The 14,003-nt window shown below is 43.7% G+C and overlaps 1 protein-coding gene across 1 annotated transcript in view; it reads right to left on the bottom strand.

The window, feature by feature from the left end:
• Positions 1-1,568: 1,568 nt before the first annotated feature.
• Positions 1,569-14,003, bottom strand: part of COL4A6 (collagen type IV alpha 6 chain) — a 46,554-nt gene continuing 34,119 nt past the window's right edge. Inside the window, exons 26-41 of the mRNA XM_059824270.1 lie at positions 13,682-13,807; positions 13,186-13,367; positions 12,857-12,920; positions 12,243-12,317; positions 11,729-11,836; positions 10,841-10,948; positions 10,343-10,414; positions 8,920-9,045; positions 8,446-8,562; positions 7,422-7,583; positions 6,383-6,481; positions 5,962-6,108; positions 4,135-4,251; positions 3,185-3,376; positions 2,663-2,949; positions 1,569-2,001 (exon numbers count right to left, since the gene is read on the bottom strand). Of these exons, the coding sequence (XP_059680253.1) occupies positions 1,741-2,001; positions 2,663-2,949; positions 3,185-3,376; positions 4,135-4,251; positions 5,962-6,108; positions 6,383-6,481; positions 7,422-7,583; positions 8,446-8,562; positions 8,920-9,045; positions 10,343-10,414; positions 10,841-10,948; positions 11,729-11,836; positions 12,243-12,317; positions 12,857-12,920; positions 13,186-13,367; positions 13,682-13,807 (2,243 nt within the window). The 3' untranslated portion in view covers positions 1,569-1,740. The remainder of the gene's footprint in view (positions 2,002-2,662; positions 2,950-3,184; positions 3,377-4,134; positions 4,252-5,961; positions 6,109-6,382; positions 6,482-7,421; positions 7,584-8,445; positions 8,563-8,919; positions 9,046-10,342; positions 10,415-10,840; positions 10,949-11,728; positions 11,837-12,242; positions 12,318-12,856; positions 12,921-13,185; positions 13,368-13,681; positions 13,808-14,003) is intronic.

Below are 14,003 nucleotides of genomic sequence, written 5' to 3' on the forward strand. Positions count from 1 at the left end.
GCTGTCTGTGCTGGGACAGCTAAGAAGTGGATTGGATATTCTGTATAAAAGGATTGTCACTGGGGAGCGTTAAACTGTCTTAAAGATATTTGCAAAACACATCCAAAGCAGTTGCAGGTCTTTCGCAATTAGGAATAAGTTAAATGAAAGACTAAACTCTTCTTCACAAATTCCCCGCTCATCTCCAGTGTGGTTCAACTCTAGAACATGCAGAGCTCTCTGACCCCCATCTAGGAAGATACAGTATTTTTTTATGCATGTAAATAATCATTAAAGGTAAAAATATTATCTGTTCTAAAAGTATGCATGTTCTTAAATACTTTGCTGGATAAAGCTAGAGCCCTAGAACCTAGTAAAGAAATAATACTTTAAAATAATGTCTCAGTCTTGCATTAATAATAAATTTTTGAACAATTTTGTCTTAGAGATTTTTAAGCCAAAGTGATAGTGTATTTGCAAGGCACTTGTTTCAAATGTCCTGGAATGTCAAGATATAAGGATTTTATACGCTCTACTCTAGAGAAGTTGATAACAATAACTTTAGCCCCTCTGAATGAATTCATGATATATATATATTAGCATACGGGTTTCACGGCTTTCCCTCAAAATATACAAGGATAATACAGTTAGTGACACTTCTCTTTAATTATGCCTGGAAGGAAAGTGTGACTAGTTAACAGTGCATACACTAGAAGTACAATTTTTTAAACTAACAGAAATAAAGCCCAGAGGAAGAAGGATACAACACATCATGACTGTAGGAAGTAAAAAATGTACATCCCATAACTGCTTACTTCTGTGTTTGCATAAGCTTGCATGCTAGCTAGTAAAGCCTCTACTTTTCAAACACACAGCTTGAATAATGACAAAACAAGCGTGCCAAGGCTACCTCAGAAAGGAAATGTACGTTCATAGTGATGAAATGTTTCTGGTGGCTGCACATCATTTGACTGCAAGAAGAGAAGCACTGACCTTGAAGTAGACATTTTACCTGGAATATGTTTCAGTAGAAAGCTATGAAAAGTGCTAGAGGTGTTTTGGACTCATCTTCCCATGAAAAATGGCATTTTTTCACTGGGGTAGCTCTTTAAAGTCAACCACAGATGAGAGTCTGGATTAGAATTGATTACCTGTCACTGGAGGAAAGAACATCCCATCTGTTCAATAAGCACAGCAAAACAAATTAATCCTTGAGTCTTCCTAAGGAAGTCAGTTAGCAACCAGTAACGCTTAGCGTTTCTAAGTCACCTACAGTACACTGATAAATTTTAGCTAGCTCTGTATTTCGTAGGAGAATGAGTCTTCATTCCCTTACACTAGACCAAATACTGTCTGCAAAGACACTAATAAAGTATAACTTCTGAAAAGCCTCTCCTGATGATTGGCATGTGCCTCGGACAGAGGAGTGGTATAACGAGAGACATCAGTTACTCATCGGTCTGAATAACGAACTCGCAGAGACTTTCTGAGGTAGCCATAAATGAGGGGAAAAAACCCCATTGAAGTAAAAGCATAGCACCATGTTCCATTAAAAAAAAAAAAGAGGTTTCAGAGCACTGGTCTTTCCCTCCTCTGTGTGCAGTCAACTCCTGGACTCGACACTCGATTTTTGTAGAATTCTGGCTGTCTTCATTCACCCATCAACCACACACAAAACAGGTTTATGAATTTATCCTTCTTCACTTCAGTGATGTCTAGTCTTAGGTAACAAAGACTGTTAACGTTATTGCATTTTTGTTACTACAAGTTCTTCATGCACACCTGGCAACGGCTGACCCTTGTTCGAAGCTGTCCTGCTTTCAGAGTTTCTGAGGCAGGAGCACTGACAAACTGCTGCGACTGTTCAATGGTCGTCAGCCAGAAGCTGTACTTGTTTGCGAAGTAGTGGCACGTTCCCCTAGCACCGTTGCATTCAATGAATGGAGTAGCACGGAAATCCTCCAGGCAAGAACCAGGTGAGACAAGGGACTGACCTCCACCTTCTGCACCAGCCGCAGTATGCTGAAATAAAGATGTCAATTTAAATGAGTTCAAAGGAACAGAACGGGAGGTAAACAGGGGAGTCCTGCAGTTCCATTGTTAAAAGCAGTAAAACAGGCAACCAAAATTATACCTCGGCTATGTCTATCTGTCTTTTGAATCAGGGCTGGAGGTGAAGAAACAAAGGAATGTACTCGGGCTGAATATACAGGCCTGGTATAACAGAAACCCAGCTTTTCACTTGCGGGTTGGGAAAATTTGGAAACAATAATGCTGACTTTATACTTTCCTAACAATCTTACACTAATGAGCTTCTAGGAGAGTGCAATGGAAAATGTTCTACTTTTTTCCACTGAGAGAGGGGATTAAGACAACGCTGTAGCTTAATTAGCGTTTCCACATTTAACAGTCTGAAGAACAAAGAGTATCTGTGGCGTTACACAACTACTGTATCGATGTTACTACTGAACTTGAGCAGCACAGGTGAGACGGCCAGCGAAATGGGAACAAACTCAAAAAGCCTACAGCAGGCCAGCTGATAAAGAATAAATGCACTAGAGCAAGAAGCTACAGGGCTCCAGTTTCCTATAAACGACCCACAGAACACAGTCTCAGTCACCTCATCAAAGAGGAGATCTAGAAATTTTTAAAGCTGCCCGTGTGTTAGCAATAGTACCCTTACCATAAGGAAGGAGTATCCTATCCATAGGCTGCGCCAACCAAGGGGACACTGTGGGATGGTGATGTCCTGGCTGTGCACGGCCACAGCCTGGGAAGGTGCTTCACATACTGAGCAACGACTGATGTACTGTGGGATCTGAACGCTGTCCACTGGCATCATGGGGATAGGAGCAGTGGTGGAGAGCCAGTAGGACTTGTCATTTCGGCTGGCGTAGTAGCACACTTCATTGATGTTGCAGTAAATAAAAGGCATGGTGCTGAAGCGAGGCAAACAGGAGCCAGCAAAACCTGGAAAAATTGGAGAAGTGGTCACATCAAGCATCTGCCAAATGCTCCAACTCGTACACACCAAACGTGAGCGGCGGAAGATGGCACAAGTGATGCGCTGCTCCCAGGACAGATTCTGGCCAAGCAGACTTCCACCACCTCTACTACAACCGCCTGCGGTACCGATGAAGATTGCTCATTTGAAATGGGATTTTGGCCTACGTTGTTTATGCCTGAGAGAACTCTGTCAACTCACCAAGATCCTGGTTGTGTGCCTTCTCCTGTCCCTCCACGTACAATAAGCTGTAGCCATCCCAGAGCTTATTCATTCCTATGGGACAAGGTGGGATTTGGTCTGACTGACTGTGCTTCACTAAAGTGTATCCAACGCCCACGCTCCGACCAGGCATTCCCGGCAAACCAAGTGAGCCCGGCTTTCCTGCAACACCTAGAAGACAGAAAAGGAGTCACTATTACTAAGACGCAGCGTGGACATCGGCTGGCTCTACACCTGATTTTGGCGTTGCTGTCATTGTGTTTATGTCAGTCTTGTACAATGAGAAGCCCAAGTTTTGATGGTTGTTATATGAATAACTAGACTTACCAGTTCCAAAAGCAGTCATTTCACAGTAGCACCCACCCATTTCCTGCCTCATTTAATTTTCTTTCTTTGCTCCAAAACTCTGGTGCCAATGTGTTAGCACGTATCTCACAGTACAATAATTCTGAGGATTTCAAAGCAGCAACTAAAAGCTAACAAACTCATTTTTGCTATAGTGCTCTTCATGATGATATTACTTTGACACAGAAAGGCCAAAAGTTGTACAACTAATCTGTGGCAGAATCCAAACCTTCTCTTTGTCACTGTGCCTTTCCTCTACTACCCAACCCTCACAGCTGTGTTCACTGTGAATACCATTTCACTCTTCTAGATCTTCAAGACGATGCCCACATCCACAAAACATTAAAACCAAAAATGTTTCCTAGGGAAACACCAGCAGTGATAGACAACAATGACATGTGACATAATCTTCCTCACTGAAGATTAAATTTACTTCATTGCAGATAAAAGACACAAGATCATGAACATCCCCTGGTCCTCCTAAGGTAATTGGGTGTTGGGGAGGGTCTCTGCAGAGCCTGTAGGCAAACAGAATTCTAATGATTGCTTCTTTCTGATCTGTGCTCCCCAAATCATAAAATTACCTTCAAATCCATGTGGTCCTGGTGCACCCGAAGGTCCTGGATCCCCAACTATGCCAGGTGATCCAGGTAAACCATCACGTCCTTTCAAACCAGGTCTCCCTGGCAGACCCTTTGTACCTGAAATGAAATACAATTATTACTATCATTATTTCCTCATACTAATAATGCCTTCACTCCTGCAATCATATTCCAGAAAAGAAATACGTTGACAGCAGCCATGCTGAGAGCTCACTCTTCAACACCTGTGGTGACAAACAACTAACTCCATACAGGGATTCCACATGATCTGATTGTCTGTTAAAGGATCAAGAGGTGCAGCTGAACATTAGACAAGTCTGAAAGTGCAGCACTGAGATCTGCGATAAGCTACTGATTTTAGTCTGAAGCCACATCGGACCTAAGACTCAGGTTTCAATCTGATGGCTGTGGAAGTCTGTGAACTCTGTGATCTCTGCCTCGCAAGATTCCTGCCACTGTGAGAAGAATAATCCTCTGGTATAATGGTCCAGCTGCTGTAAGCTGAAGAAAGTTGAGCTACCTTGCTGAAATTTTGCTTAAGACTTGCAGTTGCTTCTTTTGCTTCATTTCACCCATTTTTCCACCCAGAAAATTGGCCCTAATGTTCAGCCTAAATATTATATAAAATCAGAGCCATTGACTTGAACTAAATTAACTTTTTCATTCTTCCCCCCGATATTTGATGGTGAGCATCTGACTGACAAATCTTTAAAACGTCTCAGGGCAGTGAAGGGTGCTCCAAATACAAAGGCTTAGAATTTAGTGGGATGTAAGAGGAGGTGCCTGCCTATGGACCTTTAGAATCCATTCAGGACTGTTCTGACCCCAAACCAGAAAGGTCTGGCATGGATTGGATAAACCAACGATAAAATAAGTGTTCGGGATGGTACAAGTTAAAATATAACAAAATAGTATGAAGGGACAAGAGGCGTTATGCAACTGCACAGAGCTAGATACCTTGCATGTCATCAGTAATGTGGAAGGTTAATATTAGTACAAAGAAACACGTGACTGGGAAACAGATGGGTGTACATTTGCACAACTTTTGTAACGATTAAGCATTAAAATAGTATAAATAGGGGTAATTTCCTAATGAACTTCTCTCTTCCCACTGCTCTGCAGCATCTGTTACCTGATTCCCTGACCAGTATTAATAAAGGCGCTCTCAGATTTTACTCCCTGTACTAAACCTCTTTAGGAACCGACTACAGGAAGCCAGGAACTAACAGCTCTATTCACTGTGACGGGATTCAGGATAACATCCAGGGAAGGACTGGTGGTAAGTGATGTTCTTGCTCTAGGCGTTTTCAAGAATAAAAGAGAATACTAACATTTAAAAATTGCCTAAATGGCAGTGCAGTGCAAAGAAAAGAATCATGGGGACTTGCTGGGCCTAGGAGAGCCAACTGGTGCAGGACCCACCGAAGTTGCTTTGCCAAACAACATGAACCACAGCGGGGCAGGCTGAAGTTCCCAGCACTTCTCCAGTTTCAGTATTTCATTGACAATTCAAATAATTCTCAGTGGTGAATCATTTTCATGACCACTCCACCTGCTAGTACCAAAGCTGGTATCATATCAGCTACATCACAGGCTGCTGCACCTAATTCTGGAAACCTAATTAACAAATACTATAAAAGTGCATGAACAGAATTTATCAAATACATTCTAATAACAATAAAGCATGATATCTGTATGCGTTTTGCTGGAATTATTTCCTTTATTAGAAAAACCTTCCTAATGCACTTGAGAAAGTAGTGTTGTTCTTCCAGAAGGCCAGCATTTCAGTGATCTGAGTGTACTTTTTACCTGGTTTTCCAGCTGGGCCCTGGAATCCAGGATCTCCATCAAAGCCAGGGACACCATCGATTCCTGGCAGACCAGGTAAGCCTGCAGGGGCTGTGATGTCTTCTGGCTGTGGGGTTATACCTGGAGCCCCTTGTTGGCCAGGGAGACCTGCACACAGTGCAAATGACAGTGTAAGTACCCCACAAAAAATCCACAGTTTTGATGATGATCCTGACACAAAGGAGAAGTATGCTAAATTGAGACTGCCTTAGTACATCAGCACTGCGTGTCTTTTTACTGGTATGTCAAGCTCTTTCTAATTTATTTCAATCTCCAAGAAACTAAGAGTCCCCGAAATAAGCCCATTAAGGGAGCTCTGAAATTTTCCCCAGCCCAAACCATGTGCAATAAAGTACAGCTTTTCAAATCCTCCAGCACTCACCTCGATGGCCCATTTCACCTTTCAGCCCAGGGTAACCAGGATCCCCCGGAGGCCCATCTTTACCTGGCATCCCCATAAGGCCAGGCTCCCCTCTTACACCTGCAAAGATACACAGCTAAAGACCTCAGGGGGTAAGCACAGGGTCCTGATTCTGATCCACAGCTGGGGCACTGAGAAACACACTGATAGCAGCGATAGCAAAAGCAGTTCAGCTCTGAGATGGAGGGGACCACAACCCTTAATGAACTTTGTGCCCATTTTGATGTCCAGAATGGCCACAGAGCCTCAAGACAAGAATTTCCACTGCTACATAATTACATTTCCTTGAAAGCATTCTTGCCCTTCCTTGGGTAACTGAGGCAAAGTGTTTGGGGAGCACACATCTTTTCTATTTGGAATCCATTTCTATGCACAGCACAGAGGGATGGGGATCTGCCAGCCTACAAAGACAGCATACAGTTCTTCACCTGGCAATGGTTCTCCATCCTTTCCTAGCTTTTGAGCTGTGCAGTTTCTTTGAAACCTTGCTACTAGAGTTCTTGTTTGCAGCTGCCCTCTAGTCTCCTCTGGCAGAGACCAAAGAGAGCGCAACCCGGTCTCTACCTTAACCCAGAACAAGATCTGTTAACTCCTACAATCCTCTTAGCCTCTTGTGGAGACTAAATCCACCACACCATGCCTCACAGCATACATGGCAGGTGGGATGAAACAGCATCTCCAGTCTTTGCCTAGACAGCGGATGCAAGTGGGTAACTGCAGTTGACAAGCACAGCACCATTGCATGTGGACATCATCTACTCAGAAAAAAAACAAAGAGAAGAGAAAAAAAAATCATTAGGGACACACTGAAGAGCACCTGGAGCTGGCTTCACTTTGCTGCTTTTGGAGTCAGTAGGTAAAACCTGCATGGGCCAAAAGGGAAGACTCAGACAACAAACTCAGCTGTGCTTGCACCTGAACGAGGATTTGTTTCAAAGCAGTCACACTAATTACACGATAGCTGCCAAACCACACCCAGACCCTTTCAAGGCAAGATTACCTTTGAATCCAGATGCTCCAGGGAGTCCAATTGGACCAGTGGGTCCCACGTCACCCTTAATGCCTCGCAAGCCAAGAACACCAGGGAAACCTGGATTGCCTGTGTCACCTTGGTCAGAAGCTGGGCCAGGGGGCCCTCGTGGTCCTGGAGGACCTGCAAGACCTAGAGACAACAGGGGTAATTCGCACAATCTGCTCCTTGGGCAAAATAAACGCTGGGGCTATCCCCAGTGCATCATTCTAGAGGACAATCCTTGTTTGGGTGTCTGTATTTCCAGGGGTGTCCTCTCCCAAAGGAGAAGAACCAGACCACACCCACTTACATCCACTTAGGTCTCATAAACTTTTAATCCTTTTAATGACAGTAATTTAGCTTTGAATTCTGGGCCTGAGCATAGCCCTTGCCCCATCTGGTAGCTAGCCTGGTGACTCGGACATTCCCTAGAGGAATGAGAGCAGTGACTTCAAACCCTTGGCCGGGGAAAGGCCTAGAGTCTCAGCCTCTCCAACAGGGCTGTGAGGTATTGAATGGGTAACCAATGCCATCATGACAGATCTTTTAAACTATACTTACTGTCGACCCTACGGCAAGTGCTTCTTATGTACCTCTAAGCAGCAATGAAGCTTTGCTGCCTCCCAGCTCACACAGGGTACTTCTAAACTTTACACAGAGCCTATTATTACAGCTGTGGAAACCACAGTCCAAAATGGAGCTGGCGTCCAAATTTAGACATACTACGCTGGACTTAAGTACCAACCTTAGCACCCAAGTCTGTCTTCAGTACCACAATAGGTGAAATGAACATGGACTGGAGAGCTTTAATAACAGGCTAAATCAAATCAGGATTCAATAGCAGGAACTGAAAACAGATCTTCCCATTCTTGATTCCCAATCTAAATCCCAGGTTATTAAAGTGACAGTACTCATCCAAGTCATTCCCCCTCAGAGCTCTTCAAAGGAAGCACATAAAGAAAGAGAAATCCCCTCAGATAGTCCACTCTCCTTAAGAGGCCTCTCTTCACACCTGAACTCCCATCAGTTCCTGGATGGCCAGCATCCCCAGGTCTCCCACGTGTATCAGAAGGAAGAGAAGCTCCAGGTGTTCCTGGCAAGCCGGGCAGTCCCACAGGACCAGGGGGACCTAGAATAAGAAATACAAAGTGAGAGAGCACACCCAAAGCTCTCCAGTGATCTTCACAGACATGGGCAGAAGTAGTGGCTGAGTAGCATTTACACTGAGGAGAACAAAGAGACATCTCACCACATGAGGGGAAAAAGTACTATTTTCTGCTGTTTAGGAGAGGTATAGACACTGTGAGAACTATGTAACCAACTGTTTCTCAAATATATAGCCACATCACAGATTTAATGTTTACCTCTCAAACTACCAACCACCTTTGTGGCTTTAGGAGTTTTCTTTGGTAATTCTGCTGACCATGCAACCCATTAACCTGAGCTGCAATACGTCCTGCTGGGCTTCCAGAACATCGGTATTTACCCATGTCTCCTGATGAGCCTTTTGGTCCAGGGAATCCTACAGCTCCTCTACCCAAGGCTGGAGAACCTTCTTCACCCTTTGGACCTGGGAGACCTGCAGGGCCTTTCAGTCCAGCTTCACTCAGACCTAATTAAACATGGTTAACAAAGATAAGAGAGCCTATTCAAATTGCCTAATAGCAGTTAAATTATTACACAAACTGAGTTGTAATAAAAAATTAGCCATTTACTACTCTCTCCACTGTTTTCAGTAGAGCAACAGAAAGAGATTTGGTGCCTCGTGCTACTCTGGTTGTGCAGAGTGAATTTACAACAATCTGCAAGATGCCAAGAGAGAAGTATATGACTGTTCTGGTCCTCCCACAAGCTGTTGCACAAGCATGTGAACATAGCACTCCTGTGACAGGATTTGCCTTCCAGCCTATACGCTGTGTCTCTCAAGAGGATGCAACATACACTCAAGTTTCTGGTCTTTAAATAATCTAGTGGGCTTTGTGCTCCAACACGGAGAGATCAGTTTCCACAGACTACTGCAGAAGACACACTGAGGCACAAGTGGTGCAGAGCAGAGGGTCCCAGGAAGAGCTGCAGGGAGATGTTCAGCATGTCACTCTAGTAAGAGTGAATACTAAGCAGCTCTGTCAGGTAGGAAAATTGGACAATCTATATGCTCTAAGTCATTACCTGCCAATAGAGAATGTTTTAAACAAAGAAAACACAGGTATCGTTTGAGTTGTACACATCAAGACTGTTTGTCCATTTTCATGCGTAAAATGTCTGCCACAAATTTTAAGTGCTGCTTTACAAGATGACTGTAACTAAATGAGTCTCTGGAAAGGTCTTTCTCCATCAGTTTACATTTAGTAAAACACTGTTACATTTAGTAAAACACTGTTTGCAAAACAGAACCACATTCTATTTCAAACAGTTAAAAATATGAAAAAATCCATTCCCAAAAGCTGAATCCAGAATCTAATCAAAGAAATCAGCTTCTGATTTTAGCTGATGCCTTTCTTGAGCTCTGTATAATGGAGGGCTATGGAAAGCAGTAAGGAAACATGCCATCATTAAGCCCAACTCAAAGCAAGCATTTGATGCTGACCTGCTAAAATCAAGCATCCATTAGAAATGGAAGAGTTTTATGATTTCATTCCATTGACTTTCCAGCAGTGACATAGTCCTTCAGGAATTCAAGGACAACCATCTCCAGAAAAGCCTTTTCACTCCACAGGCTCCATCCTATACTTACTGGCATTAAAGAAGAATTTGTTCATGCACATTCAGTATCCTGAGGTTTTTCTTCAGGTTATAATTAAATCCAGAACTGGGTGAAATAGGGAAATTTTGCGGAGAACACTGCTCTCATGATGGACCAGTGTGTGCATTTCCCCAGCTATGACACTTCCACTACACATTTCCTTTACCTGGTGTTCCAGGAGACCCTTTTGTGCCTGGCAAGCCATTCAGACCATTTAAACCCGGAAATCCATGAGACCCTGAAGAGACATTGGGAACACATAAGTGAGCAAATAAGCAAAAAATATAGTTAGGTGGAAATGCATAAGGTGTTTCATGGAGAATACAACATGAATGAGAAACCTGACACGCAGGGGAACAGAGTATGTAAAATCTTCCTTCACACAGGCCCCCTTCACAGAAACTCTTCCCACTGCTCTCACCAGTTTTACCCTCAGAGAACACCCGTCAGCGACACAAATCAAGTGAGAGCCTCTCCCTTTCCAACAACTCCCCTGCTCATTTCTAGCAGCTGGTGCCTGTGCTAACATTGCCAAGAAATGAGCTGATTTCCCACGCACAGCTGGCCCACACGTAAGAACGCTGCCTGCCTGCTGTGATATACTTGGCTGAAACATTGGTTTTCTGACCCAATTTCTTCCTCTGCGTGCAGGATCCAGATATACCTTTAGGTCCTGCTGTTCCACGAGCTCCAGGGAATCCAACAGATCCTGGCTGCCCTGGAGGTCCTGGTGGCCCAGGGATTCCTCTCAGCCCAGCATTTCCAGGGATTCCTAAAAACAAGCAGAAAAACATTCTTGTACTACACATCCAGGATGAGACAGCTCACAGCTCCATCTTGCACCTTCTGTTTCTGCACTTAACTCATACCATGGGTGAATAAACTACTACTGAGATAAAGCAAAACCAGATCAAAATCTCTCCTCACTGCCACTACTAGCATAGCACTTATCAAGCTATTTATTTGATAGCTTTTTTTTTTTTAATCACAGCAACAACATTCTTCATCATCTACCAAGTGACACATTGGAACAGTTCACATATGGAATAACTAATTAAATTGTTTTTCAAATAAAATATTCCAATAATGACTTTCACTGTTCTCCCACCTTTAATCTTGGTAACAGTCTGAGAATCTACCTGCTAGTTACACCACTACCTAAAGATACTCTTCGCCATCCTTCTGGGTAGGTTTGGCTCTAGAGAGGGAACAGACAGAAGTGTCGCAATAGAAGATTTTAGAGCAGCCTTGGCCATAAGCAGCTGCAAAGAAGCTGCTACTGCTTGTATCTAACTGAGGTCTTCCCTGTTTGTTAAAGGAATTCCTTTAGGTTTCCATTGTGCAGGATTTACCACATGGCTGACCCACAGGTTCGGTCATGACAGGACAAGGTGACACCTTACACTAGTGTCAAAGAAAATTCCCATCTACTCGTCAACCTTCTTGTTCACGCCTCAGCTGAGACAGGCCAACCAGGGCTAAGGAAACAACAAGGTGAGGTTGTTCCACAGTCACACCATGAACTGCAGAACTTAGATGCGGAGTCCAGTACCTGCTGGTCCTTCTTGGCCAAGGTCTCCTGGGCTGCCTTTGAGTCCATTCACCCCAGTGTTTCCTGGGTAGCCTGGTTCACCCTTGAGTCCTTCTCTCCCTCTCTCTCCTGAAAGGATAAAAACAGACAGCATGCTAGAGCACAAGTCAAACTGAAGGAAGGTGTGAAGAGAATGAGAAACACGTTATGTTGAGGCTGCAGCACTTGTGTCTGCTTAGCCATGCTGTGGGCCCTGGCCTGGACTCCCTGGATGCCAAATACCAGTGCAAATTCTTAAGTTCCTCCTCAAGAAGTGAAGTGGCACCCAGCATTAGAATTGGGCTGTTCTTGGACATGTTCATTATCATCCAGATTTGTGCCTCACCTGGATTCCAAACTCCTCAAATCTCACTTCCAGGAGAGGACTAAAGTATTTAAACTTATAGATTACAAAAATACCCAAATTGGGCAATGCTATCCTGTTTAATCTCTAGAACTTTGCATTCTTGAAGTGAGCAATCAAGGGCTACTTTACCTGGGAACCCCGGGTCCCCTCGCTCTCCTTTTGCTCCAGCACTGCCAGGAACACCAACAGACTCTCCCTGGTCACCTGGAAAAGAAAGACAAGGTGGGGAGGCCATTCCTTAATTGACTGTGGGGAGCAGTTTTCAGGGCTGCTCAATAGCCTTGTTTATGAAAATAAACCTTGTCTATACTTCAGATCCATGGAGCAAACAAAGACAATAGTAAGTCATGTACCTAAGTTTGAAAATGCTTTGAAAATTGTTTTGGAACAGCAATGGATGCAAATTCACTCATGCAAATGCATGATGAGACATTTATGGGTAATTCCACAACATCTTGCCCTTTATATTTTCACACATGGAGATGAGAGAGAAGGGTGCCTCTCGCACTGTCCAACATGCTTCACACAGTGCTGTGGCCAAACTTTCAAAGGATCATAAAGTATTTAGGTGTTTGGCTTGGGACTAGTCTCATTTGAATGAAGCCCCTTACAAGGGGACATGTACTTCAGAGCCAGTCACTGGAGAGCAACAGACACTTCTAGAACACTACTCATTCATTTTAGTCGTGAACATTAGGACTGTGTGTACTGAAAGACCATCTACACTACGGAAGATTTCTTACCCTTTGAACCAGGGAGGCCAATAGGTCCTGGGAATCCAAGTGCCCCTGTGATACCATCTGAACCCTGAAAAAGAGCCCCAAAATTAGCCTTTGCTTTTTATTCTTGCTGTTCCAAGTTTGGGTCATGTGGGATAACAGACCGCAAAGATGTAGGAGGAAATACTATCCAAAGTGTCATTCAACAGTATGAGCCAAACAAAAACAATCTGGAAGTTTTGTAAGGAAAAACCCTGCCAGCTTCTGCTGCTTTGCTACAGAAGTACCAATTAGAACGCAGGATTTTCCTAAGAGCACTTAGAGAAAATGAAGATACGTAAGAAGGTATTTACCCTCTCTCCTGGCATTCCTGGAAATCCTATGATACCATGTGTGCCCTTCTGTCCTGGCAGCCCAGGTTGTCCAGGTGGACCAGGGAAGCCTGGGTCACCATGAAGACCTCTCTCTTTGCTTGCTGATCCAATTGGACCAGGGAGACCAGGCTGTCCACGGCTTCCTGGGATTCCTTTATCACCTGGTTATATAATAGAGTGTTATTTCATTTCATAATACAGACATTCATCTCATTCGGGCCAGTTGATCTGTTACCCAAAGCTCCCCTTAAAGAGGAGGAAGGGATGGCTTTAGCTCTGCAGAACAGAGCTTCAAAGGAAAATTTTTTTTCTCAAAATTCAGATTGCCATATGCAAGTCTTGCTAGAATGTGGATGGCAGAACAGAAAATAGTAATACTGCAGGCACTGTCAAAATGACAGACCATACTCCACTGAGAACAAGCAGAGCTACTGAACAACTGATACTGGCAACTAACTACAATGTTGTGAAATACCTCTAGGTCCAGGGAATCCTCCAAGTCCAGCTAATCCAGGATCTCCTTTGTCTCCTTTGAATTGCAGTGCCTGTTCTAGAGGCCCAAGAACAGGAAGACCAGGTGGACCTACATCACCTCTGTCACCTGAAGAAATAAGAAGTCAGGAAATGTTCTTGCAAAATCATCTAACAGAGAGAGGGTGTAACACTAGAAGCGGACAGACAAAAGCAGAATTTCCACGTCTCCTGATGCAAATTCATCAGTAAGTGCTCAGCATCTTTGGCAACCTGGCCAAAGTATTTCACAAGGAAGAAAAGAACACAGTATTTAGAAGAAAACA

Source organism: Gavia stellata, chromosome 14 (assembly GCF_030936135.1).
Source record: "Gavia stellata isolate bGavSte3 chromosome 14, bGavSte3.hap2, whole genome shotgun sequence".
Taxonomy (NCBI): Eukaryota; Metazoa; Chordata; class Aves; order Gaviiformes; family Gaviidae; genus Gavia; species Gavia stellata.